At 62.2% G+C, this 18864-nt stretch overlaps 2 protein-coding genes across 9 annotated transcripts in view; one reads left to right on the top strand and one right to left on the bottom strand.

The window, feature by feature from the left end:
- Positions 1-165: 165 nt before the first annotated feature.
- Positions 166-12305, top strand: NOC2L (NOC2 like nucleolar associated transcriptional repressor). Its single transcript, XM_080657348.1, has 19 exons — positions 166-222; positions 364-516; positions 1628-1802; positions 1893-2015; positions 2644-2764; positions 2851-2941; positions 4583-4661; positions 4802-4912; positions 5058-5171; positions 5812-6000; positions 6129-6268; positions 7007-7118; positions 8822-8935; positions 9249-9350; positions 10168-10311; positions 10393-10506; positions 10951-11083; positions 11412-11522; positions 11747-12305. Exons 1-19 carry the CDS (start codon positions 197-199, stop codon positions 11854-11856), a joined length of 2262 nt encoding a protein of 753 aa, XP_080513474.1. The 5' UTR covers positions 166-196; the 3' UTR covers positions 11857-12305.
- The window catches only part of SAMD11 (sterile alpha motif domain containing 11), an 18780-nt gene continuing 11876 nt past the window's right edge, over positions 11961-18864 (bottom strand). For 3 of the 8 annotated variants that reach the window (XM_080657340.1, XM_080657342.1, XM_080657346.1), the window contains exons 6-14: positions 17730-17819; positions 17445-17582; positions 15529-15688; positions 14392-14507; positions 14111-14189; positions 13538-14013; positions 13214-13338; positions 12775-12885; positions 12295-12680 (exon numbers count right to left, since the gene is read on the bottom strand). In XM_080657340.1, coding sequence (XP_080513466.1) covers positions 12435-12680; positions 12775-12885; positions 13214-13338; positions 13538-14013; positions 14111-14189; positions 14392-14507; positions 15529-15688; positions 17445-17582; positions 17730-17819 — 1541 coding nt within the window. In that variant the 3' untranslated portion in view covers positions 12295-12434. Of the gene's footprint in view, positions 12681-12774; positions 12886-13213; positions 13339-13537; positions 14014-14110; positions 14190-14391; positions 14508-15528; positions 15689-17444; positions 17583-17729; positions 17820-18864 lie in introns of all 8 variants that reach the window. The other 5 variants (XM_080657341.1, XM_080657347.1, XM_080657345.1 and 2 more) reach the window with 5 other exon arrangements.

The raw sequence follows: 18864 nt of genomic DNA, 5'->3' as shown, positions 1-18864 counted from the left end.
GCGCCACCCTGGAGCTTGGCGCCCGCGGCACAGAGGACGTGCACACGCCCTCCCGCTCGCAGACAGCTGGAACCGCGGCTGGAGAACCGCAGAGCCAGCGTGCGGGGCGGGGTAAGGGGTGGGGCCTGCGGAGGAAGTGCGGCTGGCGCGCGGCACTCTGGGGCCGGAAGCGGAGCTCACGTTGCAGCGGGTGGGCATGGCGGGGGTGCGGGGCTGCAAGCGGTGAGTTGAGAGTCTGGGGATCGATGAGGCTTCCCCGCGGCGCTCCAATCCGCAGGGGCCCCTCTGCGCCCCTACGTGTCCGGGCACCGGGGCGGGCACCGGGCTGGCGGGCGGTCGTGACTCCGGTGTCGGGGCCCGCAGGCGCCTGGCGGAGCTGACGGTGGATGAGTTCCTGGCCTCGGGCTTTGATTCCGAGTCCGAGTCGGAGCCTGAAGCAGCCGAGGAAGCCGAGGCGCGGGCGGCGCGCGGAGCCTCCCGGAACCCGGATGGGCCAGGCGGGAGACCCTCCGCCAGGTGAGCGGGGCGTGTCCCCGGGCGTGTGAGCAGCACTCATTTCGTCGTCCCGGCGCCCCAACCGCGGGGTGCTGACTATTCCTGGGGCCTCAGCATTGAGGTCTGGGGATCGATGGCCCCTGCCCCGCACCCTCGGGCTTATTTACTCTTTCACCTGATGCTTAGCGAGCGGCCGCTCGGTGCCTACCTAGCCTGGTTTGGAGGCGGCCGTAGGCTGGTCCGGGAGGCCCCCTCAGGCTGGGTGAGCCAGGAAGTGCAGGGTAAGACAGAAAGGGACAGCAGGAGCGTGGTGGGCATCTTGTGCTAAGTGGAGTGAGAAGGTCGTTGGAAGAGGTGATAATTAACCAAAGACCTAAGGGAGCAGCGGCGCCGCCGGTAGGGGAAGCGTGTCCTGGTGTTGCAGGCGGCAGGACAGCCGGGTCCCGAGCTGGGAGCGGGCCTCCCGCTGAGGTGAGTGTGGCTGTGGCAGGAGAGGGGTGGACCTGGAGAGGTGATGGTGGGGCCCTTTATAAGGTGTATCAGTAACAAGGGAAGTCGCAGGGATTTGTGCTGCGAATGAAGGAATGGCACGTGACAGATGACACCGAGAGCCACTTGGGCTGCTGTAGGTGCAGGGATGGGGACAGGGAGAGACCCTTATGGTGACTGAAGATGGTACTGGTTAGAGAGGAGGCAGGAGGGGTTTTGAAGATATTGCTGGTGAGATCTCCTGACAGAGTGCATGCTGGGTATGAGAGACAGACAGAGGTTGACCTTTCACCTGAGTGCCTGGAAAGGTAGAGTTGCCACCACTGAGGTAAAGCAGGAGTAGGCAGAGCAAGTTTGGGGGAGCCCCAGGTTCAGTGTTGTGCATGTTGGGTTTGAAATGCACCTGCTGAAATGCAGAGAGAGGCTGTGGGATGTGGGAGCTTGGGGCACAGCGATCTTAAAACCTACCCCTGAGAAATCCCCTGCCTTAATTGTGGGTAGCTGTTGTGAGGGAGCAGGTTAGCCCCCTGTCTTCCCAGAAGAGGCCAGCAAGCTGGCAGTGGGGAGGCCAGGAAGCCTTACCTCCCACCCCTACTGGCTCTGCCCATCCATCTGACTGGATGAATGACCCCCACCTCCCCAGCCAACGTAAAGGCCGGGCATCTGAGCACAAGGACCAGCTTTCTCGGCTGAAGGACAAAGACCCCGAGTTCTACAAGTTCCTGCAGGAGAACGACCAGAGCCTGCTGAACTTCAGTGACTCAGACGGCTCTGAGGATGGAGAGGAACAGCTGCACTCCCTGCCCGACATGCTGGAAGTGAGGGCCCGGACGGAGCTGGGTGGGGGCAGGGGGCACACTCCTGGCCTCTACATCCTGCTCTAGCCTGGCCCTCTGTGTCTGGTGCAGGAAGCCAGTGAGGAGGAAGATGAGGAGGACAAGGATGGGGCCTCCAGAGGATCGAAGGGGAAGAAGAGGGATTGTACCCCAGTGACCCTGGCCATGGTCGAGAGATGGAAGCAGGCAGCGAAAGTGAGAAATGGCTGGACCCCCCCCCCCCCCCCCCCCGTTAGGAGTCGGCCTGACTCGGTTGAGTTATGTGGGGCTGTGCAGATGGGAGGTCTCCTTCTCCTAGCAGCCAACTACTTCGCATAGCTCTTCCTCAGGCGAGGAGGCTCCAGGACTGCGTTCCCTCCTCAGTCAGATCCTGGGGGCTCTGCCTGCTCCTTTGCTCTCAGTTCCTCTCTTTGGCCCCTTGCTCCCTGAAGTCTTTGTGGGCAGGATGTGGTCTCTGTGCCTTTGCTAGTTGGTCAAGTCAGGCCCCTTCTTCTGAGGGCCTGGCCGTGGTTTCTGTAGGGAAAGGAAGGGACGGAAAGGGAGAACTCCAGAAGCTGTGCACAGCTGGCCATCGTCCAGATCCGGGACCCTCATCCGCTCCCCTGTGGTCCCTGAGCTGGGCTCCCTGCCCGCCCAGGAGGATTCTGGACTCTCTTTTTATTTCTGGCACAGGAACACTGTCCCCCCCTCTGCCTTGTGTGAGAATGAGGGCGAGGGGTGCCATTCTCTCCTAGGGCAGGTTCTGGGAGCTGCTGGCTGCCTCTCCCTCTGTCCAGCACAGCCAGTGGCTCCCTCAGCATTCTGGGTTCTGTTGCCCCTTCAGCAACACCTAACTCCAAAGCTGTTCCATGAAGTTGTTCAGGCGTTCCGAGCAGCTGTGGCTACCACCCAAGGAGACCCAGAGGGTGCTGAGGCCGTTAAATTCCAGGTCACAGACAGTGCTGGTGAGCTGGGGCCAGGGGACCTGGGATACAGGCCCTCTGTTCCATCTGCTGTCCTGTAAGTGGCATCTGTGGTCCCCTCGTTGCAGTGTTCAATGCTCTGGTCACCTTCTGCATCAGAGACCTCTTTGGCTGCCTCCAGAAGCTGCTATTTGGAAAAGCCCCAAAGGACAGCAGCAGGTGAGTGTGTGTGTGTGTCGGGGGTGGGGGGTGGGGGGGTGCTCAGGGCCCTGCAGTGGGGGAAGCAGAGTCTGGGACCTGGCAGTTCCCTCTGGGCCCAGCTGGCACAGGGATGTTGGGGATAGCAGGCTCTCTCTGGGCTCTGGGGAGAGGCTCGGCTCCCAGGGCCTGTTGGGGTGGCCCTGTCCTTTTCCCTTCCTGAGAAGGGACATTCTCTGCCCAGAATTTCTCGGGGACCACAAACTGCTTCCTTTTGTTCCCGATTTTCCCCGGTCAGAATTCTTTCTCCCTCTCCCTCCTCCCCTCTCCCTCTCCATCTCCCTTCCTCCCCTCCTCCTTTCCTCCCTCCCTCCTTCCTTCTCTTCCTCTATTTTTCTCTTCTTCCTCTTTGGATGAACAGTCTTGTTTACTCTCCTTGCCCTTTGCCCTGCAGCTGCTGGGTGTGTCACCTGGGGGGTCCTGGTCGATGGTGGTTTTGAGAACCTTACCTTCCATGTTAAGAGTTAGCGGTAGATCGAGCAGAGAAGCTGTATTCAGAGGAGGGAGGAGGGCAGCAGATTGGTAGAACAGGGGTTACTTGGGGCAGGGAGGGCCACGCAGCCACATGGCCCAAATGCCTTTCAAAGGAAGAAAGAAGTGTCCAGAGAGAGGCCCTCTGTCATCACCTGGGCCTGGTGGTGGTGGTCGTCAGGCTGGACTGATGGAATGAGGGGGGTTGGGCCGAGTGGAGGCACGCTGTCTGTCCAGGGCAGGGCGGAAGGGGACCGGCAGTGAGTGTGCGGGCAGCAGAATGCGGTATGGGCGGTGCCCTCCTGGGAAGGAGGCCGCTGCGCTGCCCTTGCTGGAGGAAGTGGAGAGCACTGCCTCCTGGGCAGAGTGAGCTGCCACGGTGCCCCTGGCCTTTGCCCCTTCATGTACTTCAGCAGGTGGTTTTTAAAAAACATGTTTTTATTGATTTTTAGATAGAGAGGGAGAGAGAAACATTGATGACAGAGACTCGTCCGTCAGCTGCCTCCCACACGTCCCTATTGGGGATCAAGCCCGCAACCCACCTCTTGGTCCATGGAATGACACTCAACCCACTGAGCCACACCAGCCGGGCCACTTCAGGGTTTTGTTGTTGTTAATCCTCACCAGAGGGTATCTTTCCATTGATTTTTAGAGAGAATGGAAGGGAGGGGGAGAGACAGAAATATTGATGTGAGAGAGAGACATCGATTGGTTGCTTCCCACACGCACCCTGCACCCCAACTGGGGCCGAGGATTGAGCCTGCAACTGAGGTACATGCCCTTGACTAGAGGAATCGAACCCAGGACGCTTAGGTCTGCAGGCTGATGCTCTATCCACTGAGTGAACCGGCCAGGGCGACTTTGACTTTTTTTAAAGCTTTTTTGGGCCACAGACAACCTGGTTGCAGTGGTGGTCGTTAGCACCTGGGTTAGACTGCAGGGCTCTCCCTGCCTGTTTTAGGTGTGTGCCCTCTGGGAACCCTGGGGAAGTGGCAGTCTGTCCCTCAGGCATTGGTCATGGCCACTCTCGAGAGGGTCTCCCCACAGGGCCCTGTGTCCTGTGCATGGACAGAATGTGTAAATTGGGGGGTGTCTAATCTAAGCTTTGGTGGGGCGGTGTGGTCTCTGCAGGTTGCTGCAGCCATCCAGTAGCCCGCTGTGGGGGAAGCTCCGGCTGGACGTCAAGGCTTATCTGAGCTCAGTCATACAGGTGTGGTGTCCACGGGGGTGGGGGGGGTTGGGGGGAGTGGGGGCTGCTGGGTCACCAGGGCCTGGCCATGGGCAGTGGTCTGATCCTTCTCTGTATCTCCATGTCGTGGGTTTGGCGGCGCTGACCTCCTGCTCCCCCAGCTAGTGGCCTGCGTGGCAGAGGCGACGGTGGCGGCGGCCCTCCTGCAGCACATCAGCAGCTCCGTGCCCTACTTCCTGACCTTCCCCAAGCAGTGCCGCATGCTACTTAAGGTGGGCATGCCCTGTTGGCGTGCTCAAGTGCATGTGGCTACCCTCAAGCATGCCCCCCACACCGGGGTCTGCCTCGGGCAACACAGCTGGGCATGTGGGAATAGGTTCTAGGCCGGGGCCGGCTGTGACGTCTCGCTCGTTGCAGAGGATGGTGGTCCTGTGGAGCACGGGCGAGGAGACAGTCCGAGTGTTGGCCTTCCTGGTCCTCATCAGAGTCTGCCGGCACAAGAAAGACGCCTTCCTGAGCCCTGTCCTGAAGGTAGTGTGGCCAGCGGTTCCCACCCCTGCTGCTCCCGTCTGTGTCCATCGGATCAGGGTTGAGAGGCTCAGCCTGAGGGCTGGCAGGCTGCCTTCGTGGTCAGCACCTCTCACTGGGGCTGGCTCAAGGCAGACTCAGGTCCTTGTCACCTTTCCTCCCTGAGAAGGGGTGGTGACAATGATGGCATCCCTCCCCCCTCCCCTGCCTCTGAGTGCAGTGTGCAGCCGTCCCCTCAGTGCACAAGGACATCGGGTGTGGAGAGGGGCAGGGACCCTGGTGCCCGGCTCCAAACCAAGGGCGGCCTGCCTCGCCTGGGGAACTTCCAGATCCCCCTGCATAGGCCTGGCAGCAGGGCTCCTCCCTCTCAGTCCCTCATGGTCCCTTTGCTGGCCCCCGACTTGTTCCTGCTGGAGCTCACCCTCCCTTGGTACGGGCCTCCCTCTGACCGCAGACTCTGTGCCCAGGTTTTGGGTACATCCCTGTGGAAGCTGAGCAGCAGCAGGGGCCCCAGGGGAGGTTCTGCAGCAGACACGGCCGGGCTGTGGTTCTGAGAGGCAGTAGCTCTGAGGGTCAGACCCAGGTGTTGTGGTGGGGCCTTGGGGCCTGGGAGCTCAGGCAGCTGTGACTGGTCTTCCGGCAGCAAATGTACATCACGTACGTGAGGAACTGCAAGTTCACCTCCCCCAGCACCCTGCCCCTCATCAGCTTCATGCAGCGGACACTGACTGAGCTGCTGGCGCTGGACACCTGCGTTGCCTACCAGCATGCCTTCCTGTACATCCGCCAGCTCGCCATCCACCTGCGCAACGCCATGACCATGCGCAAGAAGGTGTGTGGCCAGGCTGGGGCAGGGTCCTTGCTGTGGGGTTGGGAGGGGCACAGCCTGCTGGGGCCTGCAGATGGCGCAGAGGAGGGGCTGGGCCCTGGGGACCCTGTTGACCTGGGGGCTCCCTGCAGGAGACACACCAGTCCGTGTACAACTGGCAGTTCGTGCACTGCCTGCAGCTGTGGTGCCGCGTCCTCAGCACCATCTGCCCCAGCGACACCCTCCAGCCCTTGATCTACCCCCTCGCCCAGGTCGTCCTCGGCTGCATCAAGTGAGTCTGAGTGTGTGGGGCCCTGAGGCCTGGAGGGCAGGTCACAGGCTTCCTGCAGGGGTCCTCTCTCAGGTGGCCAGGCCTCTAGGGAGGGTCTTCGGTCTGTGACTCGGCGACACCCGTGGAGGGGCTGGGCTGGAGCTGTCTGCAGCCTGTACCCTGCGTGGGTAGCTCGGCTTCTGGGTGGCCTCCCTAGCGTCTCTGTCCGAGGATGCAGCAGTGTGCATTCTGGGAGAGGGCCACGTGCAACTTGAAGGGGATTGGGTTTATTCACACGGGGTTCTTGGACAGAACAGGTGGGGTCTGGTGTGTGGAATTCGGGGGGTGAATATTGGGCGTGAGTCTCAGCAGAGAATGGAGGAGCTGTGCGTGGCCTGGTGGCTGGTGGCCAGGAGGGGGCAGCCCTGTCCTCCTGAAGAAGAGTTGAAAGCTGGGATGAAAGGCTTGAATGAATGATCCCTACAAACACATTAGAATGAAACAAAGTTAAACCTGGTTGGGTGTCCCCTCAGCCCCATAACTGAGCAAGGAGGCAAGTCCTGAAGGCCTGTGTCCTGCCCTGTTCTGTCAGGAATCCGGTGGGTCAGGTGTGGCCAAGGACCCTGAGAGGGGTGATAGGGAGGGTCCCTGCTGTGGTTGGGGCTCCATGGGAAAGGTCAGGCAGTGTCAGGAGGGTGGGGCGGGCTTGTGGTATCCCGGGGGCTGGGCCTCGTCTCACTCCCATCCTCCTGCTCCTAGGCTGGTCCCCACTGCACGCTTCTACCCACTGCGCATGCACTGCGTGCGCATCCTAACGCTGCTCTCCGAGGGCACCGGCACCTTTATCCCCGTGCTGCCCTTCATTCTCGAGGTGAGCAGGGAGGTGAGCGGGTGGGGCCCAGGTGCTGCAGAGCACAGGTGCTGCAAGGGCATCGCTGTCCTGCCTAGGCTGGTGGCATGTGTTAGTTGGCAAGAGCAGCAGTGAGGACAAGGAAGCTGCCTTGTGGGGTGGACCAGAGGGTGCTGGTTTTAGGGCACAGACCTGGGTCAATCTGGGCATTTGCCCGAGATGAGTACGAGTGGGAGATCCAGGCTGGAAACCCAGGTCTGATTCCAAGGCTGCATCTGCCCTCTGCACGTCCCCGTGTGTGTGCACGAGTGTGCATCTGCGTGTGCATGCTCACATAAGCTCAGTTGGGAAAGGCTGTGGTCCAAAGCCCAGAAATCCACTGGTGGTTAGGCCCCAACCCAGGAAATACTCAGAAGTTCACACCCATCACCCACTAGACAGCTCAGAGCTGTGCCTCAGGAAGGTAGAGGTCAGGTTTGTGGTTGCCCTGGAGCAGGAGGGGGAGGGAGGGAGCCTCCTCACTCGATGCCCTGAGGCAAGGACAGTGCAAGATTCATGCTTATTGAATGATTCTTCCCCCTCCCCCTCCCCCCCCCCCAGCCCTGGTATCCAGGCATGAAGCTCCCCGCTGCTGGCCAGCTCAGGGCACCTGTCCCTGTCCTCTGCCTACCGTCTCCCTCACCTTTCTCTTTCCTCCTTCACTTTTGTACTGACCCCTACTGGGCTCACCATAGCTACGTCCCGCACATCCCTCACCCAGGGGTGCAGGCCTCTCCAGAGAAAACTGACCACAGAAGTGGAAGCTGAGCTCTCTGCCTCCGGGGAGCCCCAGCCCTTCCCTCCCTGGGTGGAAAAGGGGTTAAGATCAGCCTGTGTGGGAGATCAGACCATCCCCTTCCCTCCAGGCTGAGCCAGGCTAGGGCAAGCACCCTGCCCTCCCGGGGACCACTTTGTTGTCTACACATCACGGCTGCTTTTCATCTGGAGCTGACCTGACCTCAGCTCTGTGGAGCCTCTTGTTGGGGGTGCCTTCCCCAGTTGGGCTCCCCCAGCCTCGACCCACATGCCCCTCAGGAACTCATCCCGATCACCCCTGAGGCAGGGACAGAAGATTCACGCTCATAGAATGACACCACCCCCTCCCCCACCTCCCCAGTGCTGGTGTCCTGGGGAGAGGTGCCCAGCTGAGAGGCCAGGCACTCACTCTGTTCCCTGGGCTGCCTTAGCCTCCTGACCGGGGTGGGGGGGGGGTGGAGAGGGGCTCCTCCCCGAGGCAGGGCCCACACAGAGAACAGCCTGCCCTCTGTAGAGGACGCAGAGGCAAGGCTGCCAGCTCTCCCGCCTGAGACCTCGTGCCCCTCGGTGTGTTGCTCCTGGGGATGCAGCCCTTGGGGACATGGTCGTGGGTGAGGCCGCTGTGGTCCTGGACTGAAGGACTCTTGTCTCCAGACGCAGTTCCTGGGGCGCTCAGGCCGGGTTGTGGGAGAGGGTCAGCAGCAGCAGTAGGAGGAGGTCGGGGCCTGGGTACGCCCGTTGGCCAGGGTCCCACTCTGGGGGAGCAAACAGGCTCTTGGGCCAAGGGGCTCTGGGGCTGCAGGTCTGGCACTGCCTCTGGCCACTTGTCCCTGGTCTCACAATGGGTCTCCAGGGACTCGGGTGGGGGTGGGTGCAGTGGGGTGTGGGCACTGCAGTCTGGCTGATGAGGCCGTCGGTTGGTCCTACAGGTTTTCCAGCAGGTTGACTTCAACAGGAAGCCGGGACGGATGAGTTCCAAGCCCATCAACTTCACTGTGATCCTGAAGCTGTCCAAGGTCAACTTGCAGGAGAAGGCTTACCGGGTGAGGCTGGCCTCCAGGGAGGGGCTAGGGAGGGAGTGCCCCGGGTGGGGCCACCGCAGGATGTCAGAGGACACGGGTCAGCATCCTGAGTGACCATGGAGGCAAGAGGAGTGTGGACAGGAGGGGCTTGCTGCCCTGTGGGGTTTATGCATAGACTCTTGTCAGCTCCTAGGGTTGGGGAGCAGACACCCGTGGGCCCCAGCCCCATGAGCCTGAGTGAAGCTGTGGGTCCCCACCTCTTCCTGCCTTGGAGAGGGAGCTGGCATTCAGCCTGTGAGGGAGGTGCCTGAGCTCTCCTCCCGTTGCTCCTCAGGATGGGCTGGTAGAGCAGCTGTATGACCTCACTCTCGAGTACCTGCACAGCCAGGCCCATAGCATCGCCTTCCCCGAACTGGCGCTGCCCGCCATCCTGCAGGTGAGTGCCCGCTGTCTGGCTCCCTGCCCTGCCCAGACCCCTCTGTGACCTACTGTGAGGCTGACTAGACTGTGTTTTAATGGCCTCAGCTCCCTGTTTACACAGGGGCGGAAGAAGGTGGGACGCTGGCCTGGGTGACTACCAGGATCCCAGGCCTGCCACAGCCCAGGGACAGATGGCCCTGAGTCTTTCCTGGGGGAGTTGGGACTGAGTGGGCTGGTCTCCTGACTGCATGCCTCCCCTGTGGTCCTGAGTGTGGTGCGAAAGTAGGGCTGCCTCAGCTTCCTTCAGGCGATAGGGGGGCAGGGGGCGTGCCCTCCCTCCCAGAAGCCCCTGCTGGCTCTCATGGGGGTCCTTTGTTTTTTAGCCTAGATGTTCCTGTTTCAGGGAGACCTGTGCCTCCTGGGAGCAGTGCTGCCTGTCTGCATAGCCCTGGGGTGGGGCTGCCTCCACCCAGTGCACTGGCTCAGAGGCCCAATGGGACATGGGTTCGGGTGGGCAAGGCTCTATTTCTGGGCTTGAAGTCCCACAGGTCAGCACATTTTTTTCTGGTAAAGAGCCAGGTGGTATTTTACGCTTTGCAGTCCTGTGGTTTCCACAACTGCTTGGTTCTCCTGTCGAAGTAAAAAACCCACAAGTGTGTAAATGAACGCGTGGCTGTGCCAGTGCAGCTTCATGTACGGGGGATCCGAGGGGCCAGGCCCTGGTTCTCAGATGGCTCCGCCCCCACTTCTTTGGGCACACGTGGGGCGTGGGCCCCTGGCTGTGTGCAGAGCAGCCCTGTGTGGAGCTGGCTGAGCCCCTCTTCTTTCTGCAGCTGAAGTCCTTCCTCCGAGAATGCAAGGTGGCCAACTACTGCCGGCAGGTGCGCCAGCTGCTGGAGAAGGTGCAGGAGAATGCAGACCACATCTGCAGCCTCCGCCAGAGGGCCTCCTTCGGCGTGGCCAACCGGCAGGCTGTGGTCAGTGGGGAGGGCACCCGTGTGTGGCTGGGGCTTGGGGTTTTGCCCAGGATGGGACATGACCCAAACCTTTCCCCACAGGATGACTGGGAGAAGCAGATCCGAGAGGAGGGGACTCCACTCACCAAGTACTACAGCCAATGGCGGAAACTGAGGGACCGAGAGATCCAGCTGGAAATCAGTGGCAAAGAGCGGGTATGGGCTGGGAGGATGTTGGAGCCTGGGCACGCCCAGCTGGATTGTTGTGAGATGAGGACCTAGCACCCTGGCTATGCCTTTAAGACGGGATGGGGGTGGAGCCTGTTGGGGACAACATCTGCAAGGGTGGCAGGGCTGGGGCTGCCCTGAAGGATGCGGCTGTGACCTGGATGGCACCTAAAGGCCAGTGGGTGGCTGGGGCCTCCTCCCTCACCTGGCGGGGGGCTGTCCAGGAATCCTAGGGATGCTCACTGGGCTTCGGGAGGAAAAGTGGCCCAGCAGGTGTTTGTGTGGAGGAAGAAAACAGGACACCGGGTCTAGGTGTGGAGCCTGTCTGGGAATGAGGGTTCTTGCTGGTAGCACGGCTGTGGCTGTGTGGCCGGGCTGGCACCCAGGGCTCTTGCACACCCTCACCTTCTGCTCTTGTTTTGGGCCTTCCAGCTGGAAGACCTGAACTTCCCTGAGATAAAGCGGCGGAAGCTGGGGGACAGAAAGGATGAGGACAGGGTGGAATTCAAGGACCTCTTTGACCTGGACAGTGATGAGGATGATGCTGCGGACTTCTCAGAGAGAGGTGGGCCTGCATGGCTCAGCTTGAACTCCCAGGGGTCGGGCAAGGAGGCCTGGAGGAGGGGCACCTACTCCCACCTCAGCTCCTGTTTGCGGGGGCCACTCTGCCCTTCCCCACCACTTTGCTTTCTTTGAGGTGCGCCTCCTGGAATTGGAACAGTGTTCCTAGGCCTTGTCCCTCCCCCCACTACTCTCCAGGGCAGTTCTGAATCTTTGCCACGTGCACAAAGGAGGCCCAAGGGGAGGTGGGTGCAGGGCTGTGAGCCCAGCTACCCACCCCTTGTGCCTCTGCTCGTGGGCCCCTCCCATGGGCTTTTCCTCTTGGCCCCCAGGTACACCTAGGTCTCCTGGAGCTCAGCAGGGGGTAGAGGAGGAAAACCAGGATGAAGATGATGAAGACGAGGACGGCAGCAGTAGCAGTCAAGAAGTTAGCAACTCAGAGGGTGAGTGGTTCCTGGGGTCAGGGTGCTGTACCCTTTGAGCCCGTGTGCCCAAGGCTCCTCCCTGGGGATGTAGGGCCAGCTGCTCTGTTCCTGCTGGCCCTGGCAGCCAACAGCTGCGGCACCGATAAATTAATTAGTGCTGTGATTAATTAGTGATGAGTAACCCCCAGGTTGGCTTCTTTCTGATAAAGCAGAATTTATGTAGCCTTGGTGTCTCCCTGCAGATGGAGGTTCAGATGCAGAGTCAGGGCCAGCCCCCCGGGAGCTGTGGCAACTGCTGGCCCAGGGGCCGGAGGATGAACTGGAGGACCTACAACTCTCTGAGGAGGACTGAGGGCCACTGCCCTGGGCTGCCTGCAGTGCCCCATCTCACCAGCAGTTTGGCCTTGGGCCTGAGGCCTTGGGGTCAGTGCCCATACCCCAGGAAGGACAGTAGATGGCGGACAGGACTTTATTTTTACAACATAAAAGACCAGGAAGTACCAAGCACTGTGCTGATCACTGGAGTGGCAGCCTTGGTGACTGACACCTGCACTGTGGAGCCTGCCCACTGCTGCACCTGAGGGTGCTGGGTGCCCGTGAGGGAAGCTGAGCTGTCACCTAATGTCAGGATGCTGAAATCTCACTGCAGTCCCAGTTCCCAAGGGAGCCAGGGGCCGCCTGGCCAGTGAACCGCTTGTCTTTGGTTTGTCTGCAGCACCCAGGTTGGATCCCAGGCACGTGCGCCAAGCTCTACGTCACCCCCACAAGTCTTTGAAAACACATTCTTTTTCTCTTAAGTCACATGTTTTCTTTTTAAAAGTTCTTTGTGTTTTTGCTTCCAAAACCAGAGGAAAAGTAGCTGTGGGGAGGAGCCTTTGCATTGCAGTGGCTGGCACTAAAGGGTGGGGGCCTGTATAGGCCCCCCACAACTCAGCACAGAGGCTGGGAGGGGTCTGAAGGCCCTGGGAGCAGAGCCACAGTCCCGTTCTCTTGCTTGGGTGAAGCTTGGCCAGCAGTGGGCTGTCCCCCCACATAGGGCGAGGGGGCCATTGCTGGGGACAGGGGCTGCTCCCCTGAGGTGAGCTCCTGCTCGGGGGCCCGCAGTGCTGGTGGCTGCAGTGGCAACGCCACTGGGAAGCTGGCCATGTAGAAGACTCGGCCCAGGCGCTTGGCCACCTATGGAGAGAAGCCTGGGTTGGGGGTCTGCAGCCAGGAAGGGCCTCGGTGCTATCCCTCCAGGATGTGGGACCACCGCCCCACTGGCACACACCTGCGCCCGGATCTTGAGAGCAGGCCCCAGCTTCAGTCCCATGGTGGTCAGGAGGTGCTCCTCTGTCAGCAGGGGCAGGGTCTCCCCATCTATCCCCTGTTCTCTGAAGACCTGGTGGGGTGGGAGCCTGTCAGAGCCTGAGTGTGGGAACTGCCTGCCTGCCCTGCAGGGTCCCTCAGCCAGGCCAAGGCTATCAGGGTGGGGTGGTGGAGGGCTCAAGGCTTTGAAAAGCGGAGCCAAGAGGAGCTGTTTGTGCAGTTTTAGGGAAAATATTCATGTGAAAGAAAACTTGGGCATATGCCTATGTGGAAGGCACAGCACTGCAGGTTGGGATGGGAGCACGCACAGTGCCCCCTACACCCTTTGAGGGGGGGGGAATGGGGGTGAGGAGAGGCACTGGGGGACAGCTCAAAACCATCTTGGGCAGGTGCCCCCTCACCCTTGTGTATTCTCCACAGCCAGACAGGCCCCCCACAAAGCTGCAGACATCGTCCACTGTCCACTTGCTGATGTCCTCAGGGGCGGTGGTCTCCTCCCCATCACTGAAGAGTCCCCCCATGGCGCCTGGTTGGGAGGGGGTGTTACTAGGACTGTGGCTGCCTCTTTCCCTGGTTCCCACCCATCTGCTGACCTCTGCCCTTGTCCAGATCCATGACTAAAAGGGCCTTTTTTCCCCTTGGACTTCCCTAAGGGGAAGTGGGGGGCGGGGGGAAAGTCTCCTCCCACCCCCCGTTGAGGGATCCTAGAGCATTGGGGTGCCCACCTGTGTGTAAGTAGGGGCTGACGCAGGGCACGCTCAAGGGCAGAGAAGGGGGCAGCACGGACCCTGAGAGAAGTCCCTTCCCCTCAGAGCTGGTTCCTCCAGCTGGGGTGGGGCCCCGGCCCCCAACAGCCACCATCTCGGGGTCCTCTCCGTCTGAGTCCTTGGGGGGCTCATCCTCAGAGCCATCCTGTACCCAAAGCCCAGCCCCGGTGGTCTCCTTGGGCTCACTGCGCCGGGCTGAGGCCGGGCTGAGACTCCCTTTCCGAGGGGCTCGGCGGGTGGGCTCCCGCGGCGGGGTGGGGGAGTCGGGGGGTCCCTGCGGGGGCAGCGCCAGCCTGGGTGCGGAGCTGGGTCTCAGCACCAGCAGGGACTCCGCGCCATCGGGCGGGCGCAGCGCAGCTTCTGGCGCCAGCAGCTGCGGACGATGCGCGCCCTCCAGCTCCTTCTGCCGCAGCAGCTCGGCCGACATCTCCAACCTGGGCCAGGGGGGTTAGCGGGGGGGGGGGGGGGGGGGGCAGGGTCAGGACCCAGCGAGACGGGGCCACCTCCTGCCCTGCCGGCCCCGCCACCTACCGCGCCAGGTTCTGCTTCCGCAGGAGCTCCTGCTGCCGGGCGAGCAGCTCTGCCTGGGCGGGGGGCAGGAAGCCAAAGCCTGGGGAAGGGGACAGTCCACGGAGCGGGTGGCCTAGTGGTCCAGTGCCTTCCCCCCAGCGCCTACCCCGCCCCCGCCAGTCCCTGGCAGGGTTGGGTCCTAGAGGAACACTCGCGGACGCTGGTGGGGCACAGGCAAACAGGGTGGCCCCGAACGCACGGGTCCCCCAGGACACAGCCTCGAACACCCGCCTACTCCTCACCTGGGGTCTGGCACAGAGCCGAGGGCACCCCCAAAAAGGGAGGGCTGAGGTGGGGGCCCAGAGCGATGTGCGGAGCATTCTGGGGCGACAGCAGGGGGGCCGGCTGGGACAGCTCCCTGTGGACAGCAGGGCGGTGAACGCCGTGCGCCCCTTCCATTCCCGGAACGGCCCGCCCCCACCCCCACCCCCGCCCCACCCCGCCCCGCCCCGCCCGGCCGCCGGCCGCGCTGCTAATTGCGGCCCGGCTGGCGGTCGGAGCACCGCTCCCTTTCGGCCTCAGGTCGCGCACCGCCCCCGCCCGGCCCCCGCTGGCGGCGCCAATTAATCTCGGCGGCGGCGCGGAGGCTGACCCGGCGGGCGGCGGCGACTGCAGCGGTAATTACCGCGGGCGCGCCGGGCCCTCGCCTCCCAGTCCTCGGACCCTGCGCAGCCAGGGGCGGAGCACAATTAGCCGCGATTCGGGAGGCGGCTGTGGACGGCGCTCTGGGCGGGGGTCGCGGGCAACAGAGGCAGAGATCGCTGCAGCTCTTCCCGCCCCATCACTCGCTCGCCCTTCTTCAGGTCTACCATCCCCCTCTTCCCTTCCTGGGGCCTCCGGGCCGCGACGAGCGTCTGTGTCGCCAAAGGCTCGAGTCTGAATCGGTGCTGCTGGAGGCAGGGGCCTCCGACTTCCGGGTTCTGCCTTCTGCCCCTTCTCCACGAAGTCCCCCAATCTGCATCTGGAGCCCTCACCTACCTTTTGGGGGAGCCAGGCCCTCAGCTGTCTCAGGGGCACCTGGATTCAGCAGGTCCCACAGTTGCTCAGTGGAAAGGGAATCGCCCTTAGCACTCCAACCAGAGGGGGCGGGTCACCCCCACGCATTCTACCCCAGGAATATTTTTCTTCGGGCCTCTGCCCAGCTCAGGAGGGCATCAGGTCCCTTTCTGCACGATAAGCCATGAACCCAGGGCCAGCCCAGTGCCTGGCACATTCAGTCCTCACAGGGCCAAGTGGCTGGGATGAGAGAGTCAAGGTGGCTGACAAGTATGAAGGTACAGGCTGCCACCCTGACCTGCAGAAACCAGGCGAGAAGTCTACCCACCCCAGCAACAAGCACAGTGACTATGGGGGCCTCTGAGATGCAGACACCCCAGTACCTCTCTGAAAAGGATGGGGTGCCAGCTGGAGCACTGCCCTCTCGGTGCTGAGCCAGGCCCTGCTTCCGACGTTGACCTGTGGATGTGGGCAGGTGGACTTCCAGGCCACTGGGGCTCCTCACAGCTGCTGCTGCCACTTCCTGCCGGACCCTCAGGAGGTCTGGGGGAGGGGGCGACAACAGCAGTGACCCAGAGCCCCCTGGGCTCTCACCCCCCTACCCCGGGCAAGCACAGGGCACTGGCCAAGGACACCAAGACCAGAACCAGTGAGAGCACGTCCTCACACTGACCCAAAAAGACCACAGGGCAAGGGAGACAGATCATTATGGTGCAACAGCCTAGAGACTCTAAGCCCGATGCTGGGGTGGCAGTGGGAGGCACCCACCTGTCTTGGGAGGGGGGCCAGGAAAGCATTTGGAAGTGATATAGGGATATTAGTAACCAAACTGCAGGGGGAGGGATGGAAGGAGGGAGGGGAAACCCCAGCAGGCAGGGGAGGCTGGGGGTGCATGAGTGTTGTTGATATTGACAGTTCAGAGAGCATGGAGACCACGGCTGCAGGAGCCTCGAGAGGAGGGGGGTGCAATGCCCAAGGCAGAGGGCGCCGGCTTGCTCCTGGAGGGCAGTGTGGTCTCCAACCCAAGACTGAGGCTGCGCAGGCGGCCCCCTCCTAGGTACACGCTGTGCACACTCCACCCTGCGCCTGATGCTCTCTGCTATCCATCCACATCCCTCCAGCCTGCTCGGGGGCCGGGCCTCCGAGTCCCCCCGCAGCCCCCCCTCCGTGTGTGCAGGCTCCCGCCGCCGCCGCCTGTTTATAAATTAATTACCCGAAAAGCGGAGGTGGGCCCTGCCCGGGCCGGGTGCCAGCCCGCAGAGCCCAGCCGGCGCGGCCGCCTGCATCGATCCCAGTGGGGCCTCCGCGCCCCCGCGCGCTGGCGGCCGGGTTATTTACAGTCGGCTCCGCAGCGGGGGCGGCGGCGCGGGGCCGTGATTGACAGCCCAGCTCGCGGCGCTGCTCCCCGGCGGCCGGCGCCCCCTCCCCCGCGCAGGCCAGCCGAGCCGGCCCCAGGCAGGGCAGGGAAAGCAATTAAAAAGGAAGATTTTTAAATTATTAACATTTGGTGAATAATTCAGGCTCTCGGTGCCTCACTGCCCTGGGGGACAGTGCCTGTGTGAGGAGAGGAAGTCCTGCCCCCTCTCCCAGCACCCCCCACCCACCTTCCAGCCACAACAGCCACGCTCCCCAGACTGGGGGCTGGGGTCAGGGTGCAGCTGGGCAGGGTGCTGAGGTGTGATCTCGCGACGGTGGGTGGGACTCCCAAGCTGGGAGCTGAGACGGACAGATGGCCAGGGCCGTGCACAGCCGGGCTTCTGAGTACCAGTGAGGTCCTCCTGGATCCACCAGGGAAGTTCCTAAGGCTGCTGCTCCCCCTCTTGCCCTCCCCCCCCCCACCCCCAGGCAGGCCCAGCGCTCCCTGGAGGAGGCCCTGACACCGCGGCACCCTCCAGCTGGAGGGGAGGCCTGCAGTGTAGACAGGGACAGGACTGCCTGCATGGATGGCAGGGGCATTGGCCCCCACTCCCACTCAGGCTCACAGTGTGAAATGATAGTGTCTGCATGTGGCGAGGCGGGGGTGTGTGGCCCTGCGGGTGAGAGAGTGGGGCCGCAGGGAACATGCAGGTGGGGGGTAGGGTTGGGGCCGCAGGGGACCTGTTGGTGGGGTCCTTCTTCAGGCAGAGGGAGGAGAGTCATGTCTCTGCCCACCTCCAGGGAGCTTGCTTATGGGGCCCTGCACCCAGCGCAGCCTTGTCAATAGCCAAAGACCCCAGGGTTTCTTTTCAGGGCGAGTATTGGCCTCCAGGGGCAGGGAGAGCCCAGCACGGGTAGGTGGACACTTGGTAGGGGCACATACCATGGCTGGGGAGGCCCAAGTGGTAGAGACGCTGCGGGTCCTCAAAGGTGCTGGCCTCACTCAGTGCGGACATGAGCCGGCGGTAGTGATCCTCGGGGGCCATGCTGGGCCCCAGCTCTGACAGCAACAGAGTCTCTGCTTGGGGGGAGCATATGGGGAGGGGTCTCCTTCAGGTACCGCCCAGGTGGAGAGGTTGGGCTGACCCCACCCTGCAGAGGGTCTCAGTTATACCTTCCCCTTCCTGTGACCTGCCCCCTCCACCACCACCCCCCATGGGGCTCCCACCTTGGGGGGACTTGCTTCGAGCCTTCTTCTCCAAAGGGCAGTCAGTGCTGATGTGGGGGGAGCGGCCTAGCCTCTTGCCCAACAGGTCACCTGGGGGAGGGTAGAGTGAGCCCCACCATGTATCTCAGGGCTTGGAGGGATGGAGATTGAGAAGAGCAGGGAGGGAGAGGGACAACCCAGGCTCACTAACTCCGGCCTCTGGCCCTGCCCAGCCCCAGGTCAACCCAGAACCACACCCACCACTGCTCAGGGTGTCTGTAGGTCCTGGCCACATCAAGGCCCTGCCTAGCCAAGCCCCAGGCCTCCAGCCAGAGGACAGTGCTGGCCCTGGGCTCTGGGCGTGTGTGTGATGTGATGGCACATTTCTGGTAACAGCCTCAGGTGGCAACTCAGGACCCCACAGGCATCCTGCTGCCCCCACCCAGCCAGATGGTTGTCCAGTCCAAGTGTAGGCCTGCTTAATAGAGAAGAGGTTCCTGATGCCACTCCCAGGACAGGGGTGAGGACTGCCCCACACTCTTCCTGCTCAGGGAGGCCTGGGGGGTGGGTGCAGGAGCTGCCCCCTCTGTGACCCAGGGCCACCAGGACACCTCGGTGAAGGGACACTGCCATCAGCTCCAGAGCCTAATTCCTTTTCCTTATTCCCTTAATCTGTCATTTTTATCAGCCCGGGAAGTGTGGCGCGATCAATCTCCACTTTACAGCTGACAGAATGGTGCTAATAACTTATTGATCTTGGCCACCTTGCTGCCACTGGCCCATCCCGTGGCTGAGCCCAGGCCCTGCCCCATCCCTACCTCAGGGGCCTGGCAGGATGGAGGCACAGCCAGCATGAGGCCCCTAGGGAAGTCCAGTGGATAGCCCGGTGGCCTCAGGGTCTCATGCAGGAGGGCCGCATGTCCGACTATGCCAGGCCTGGGCTTGAGCTGGGGCTGGGTCCACACCCCAACCCGCACATAACCCAGGGCTTTCACCTCCCTGTGACCTGCTTCCCATTGTCCACAGTGGAACCCCCCACCCCTTTCTATAGGGGGGGGGAGGGGTCCCCCGCGTGGTGGCTACATAAGGTTCTGCCAGGGGTCAGGTGACTAGTCCGCGATGAGGGCCACATTTACCCAGGGACACAGCCTGGATC

The sequence above is a fragment of the Plecotus auritus genome (assembly GCF_963455305.1).
Source record: "Plecotus auritus genome assembly, chromosome: 2".
NCBI lineage: Eukaryota > Metazoa > Chordata > Mammalia > Chiroptera > Vespertilionidae > Plecotus > Plecotus auritus.
This window is presented reverse-complemented; position numbering and strand designations above follow the sequence as displayed.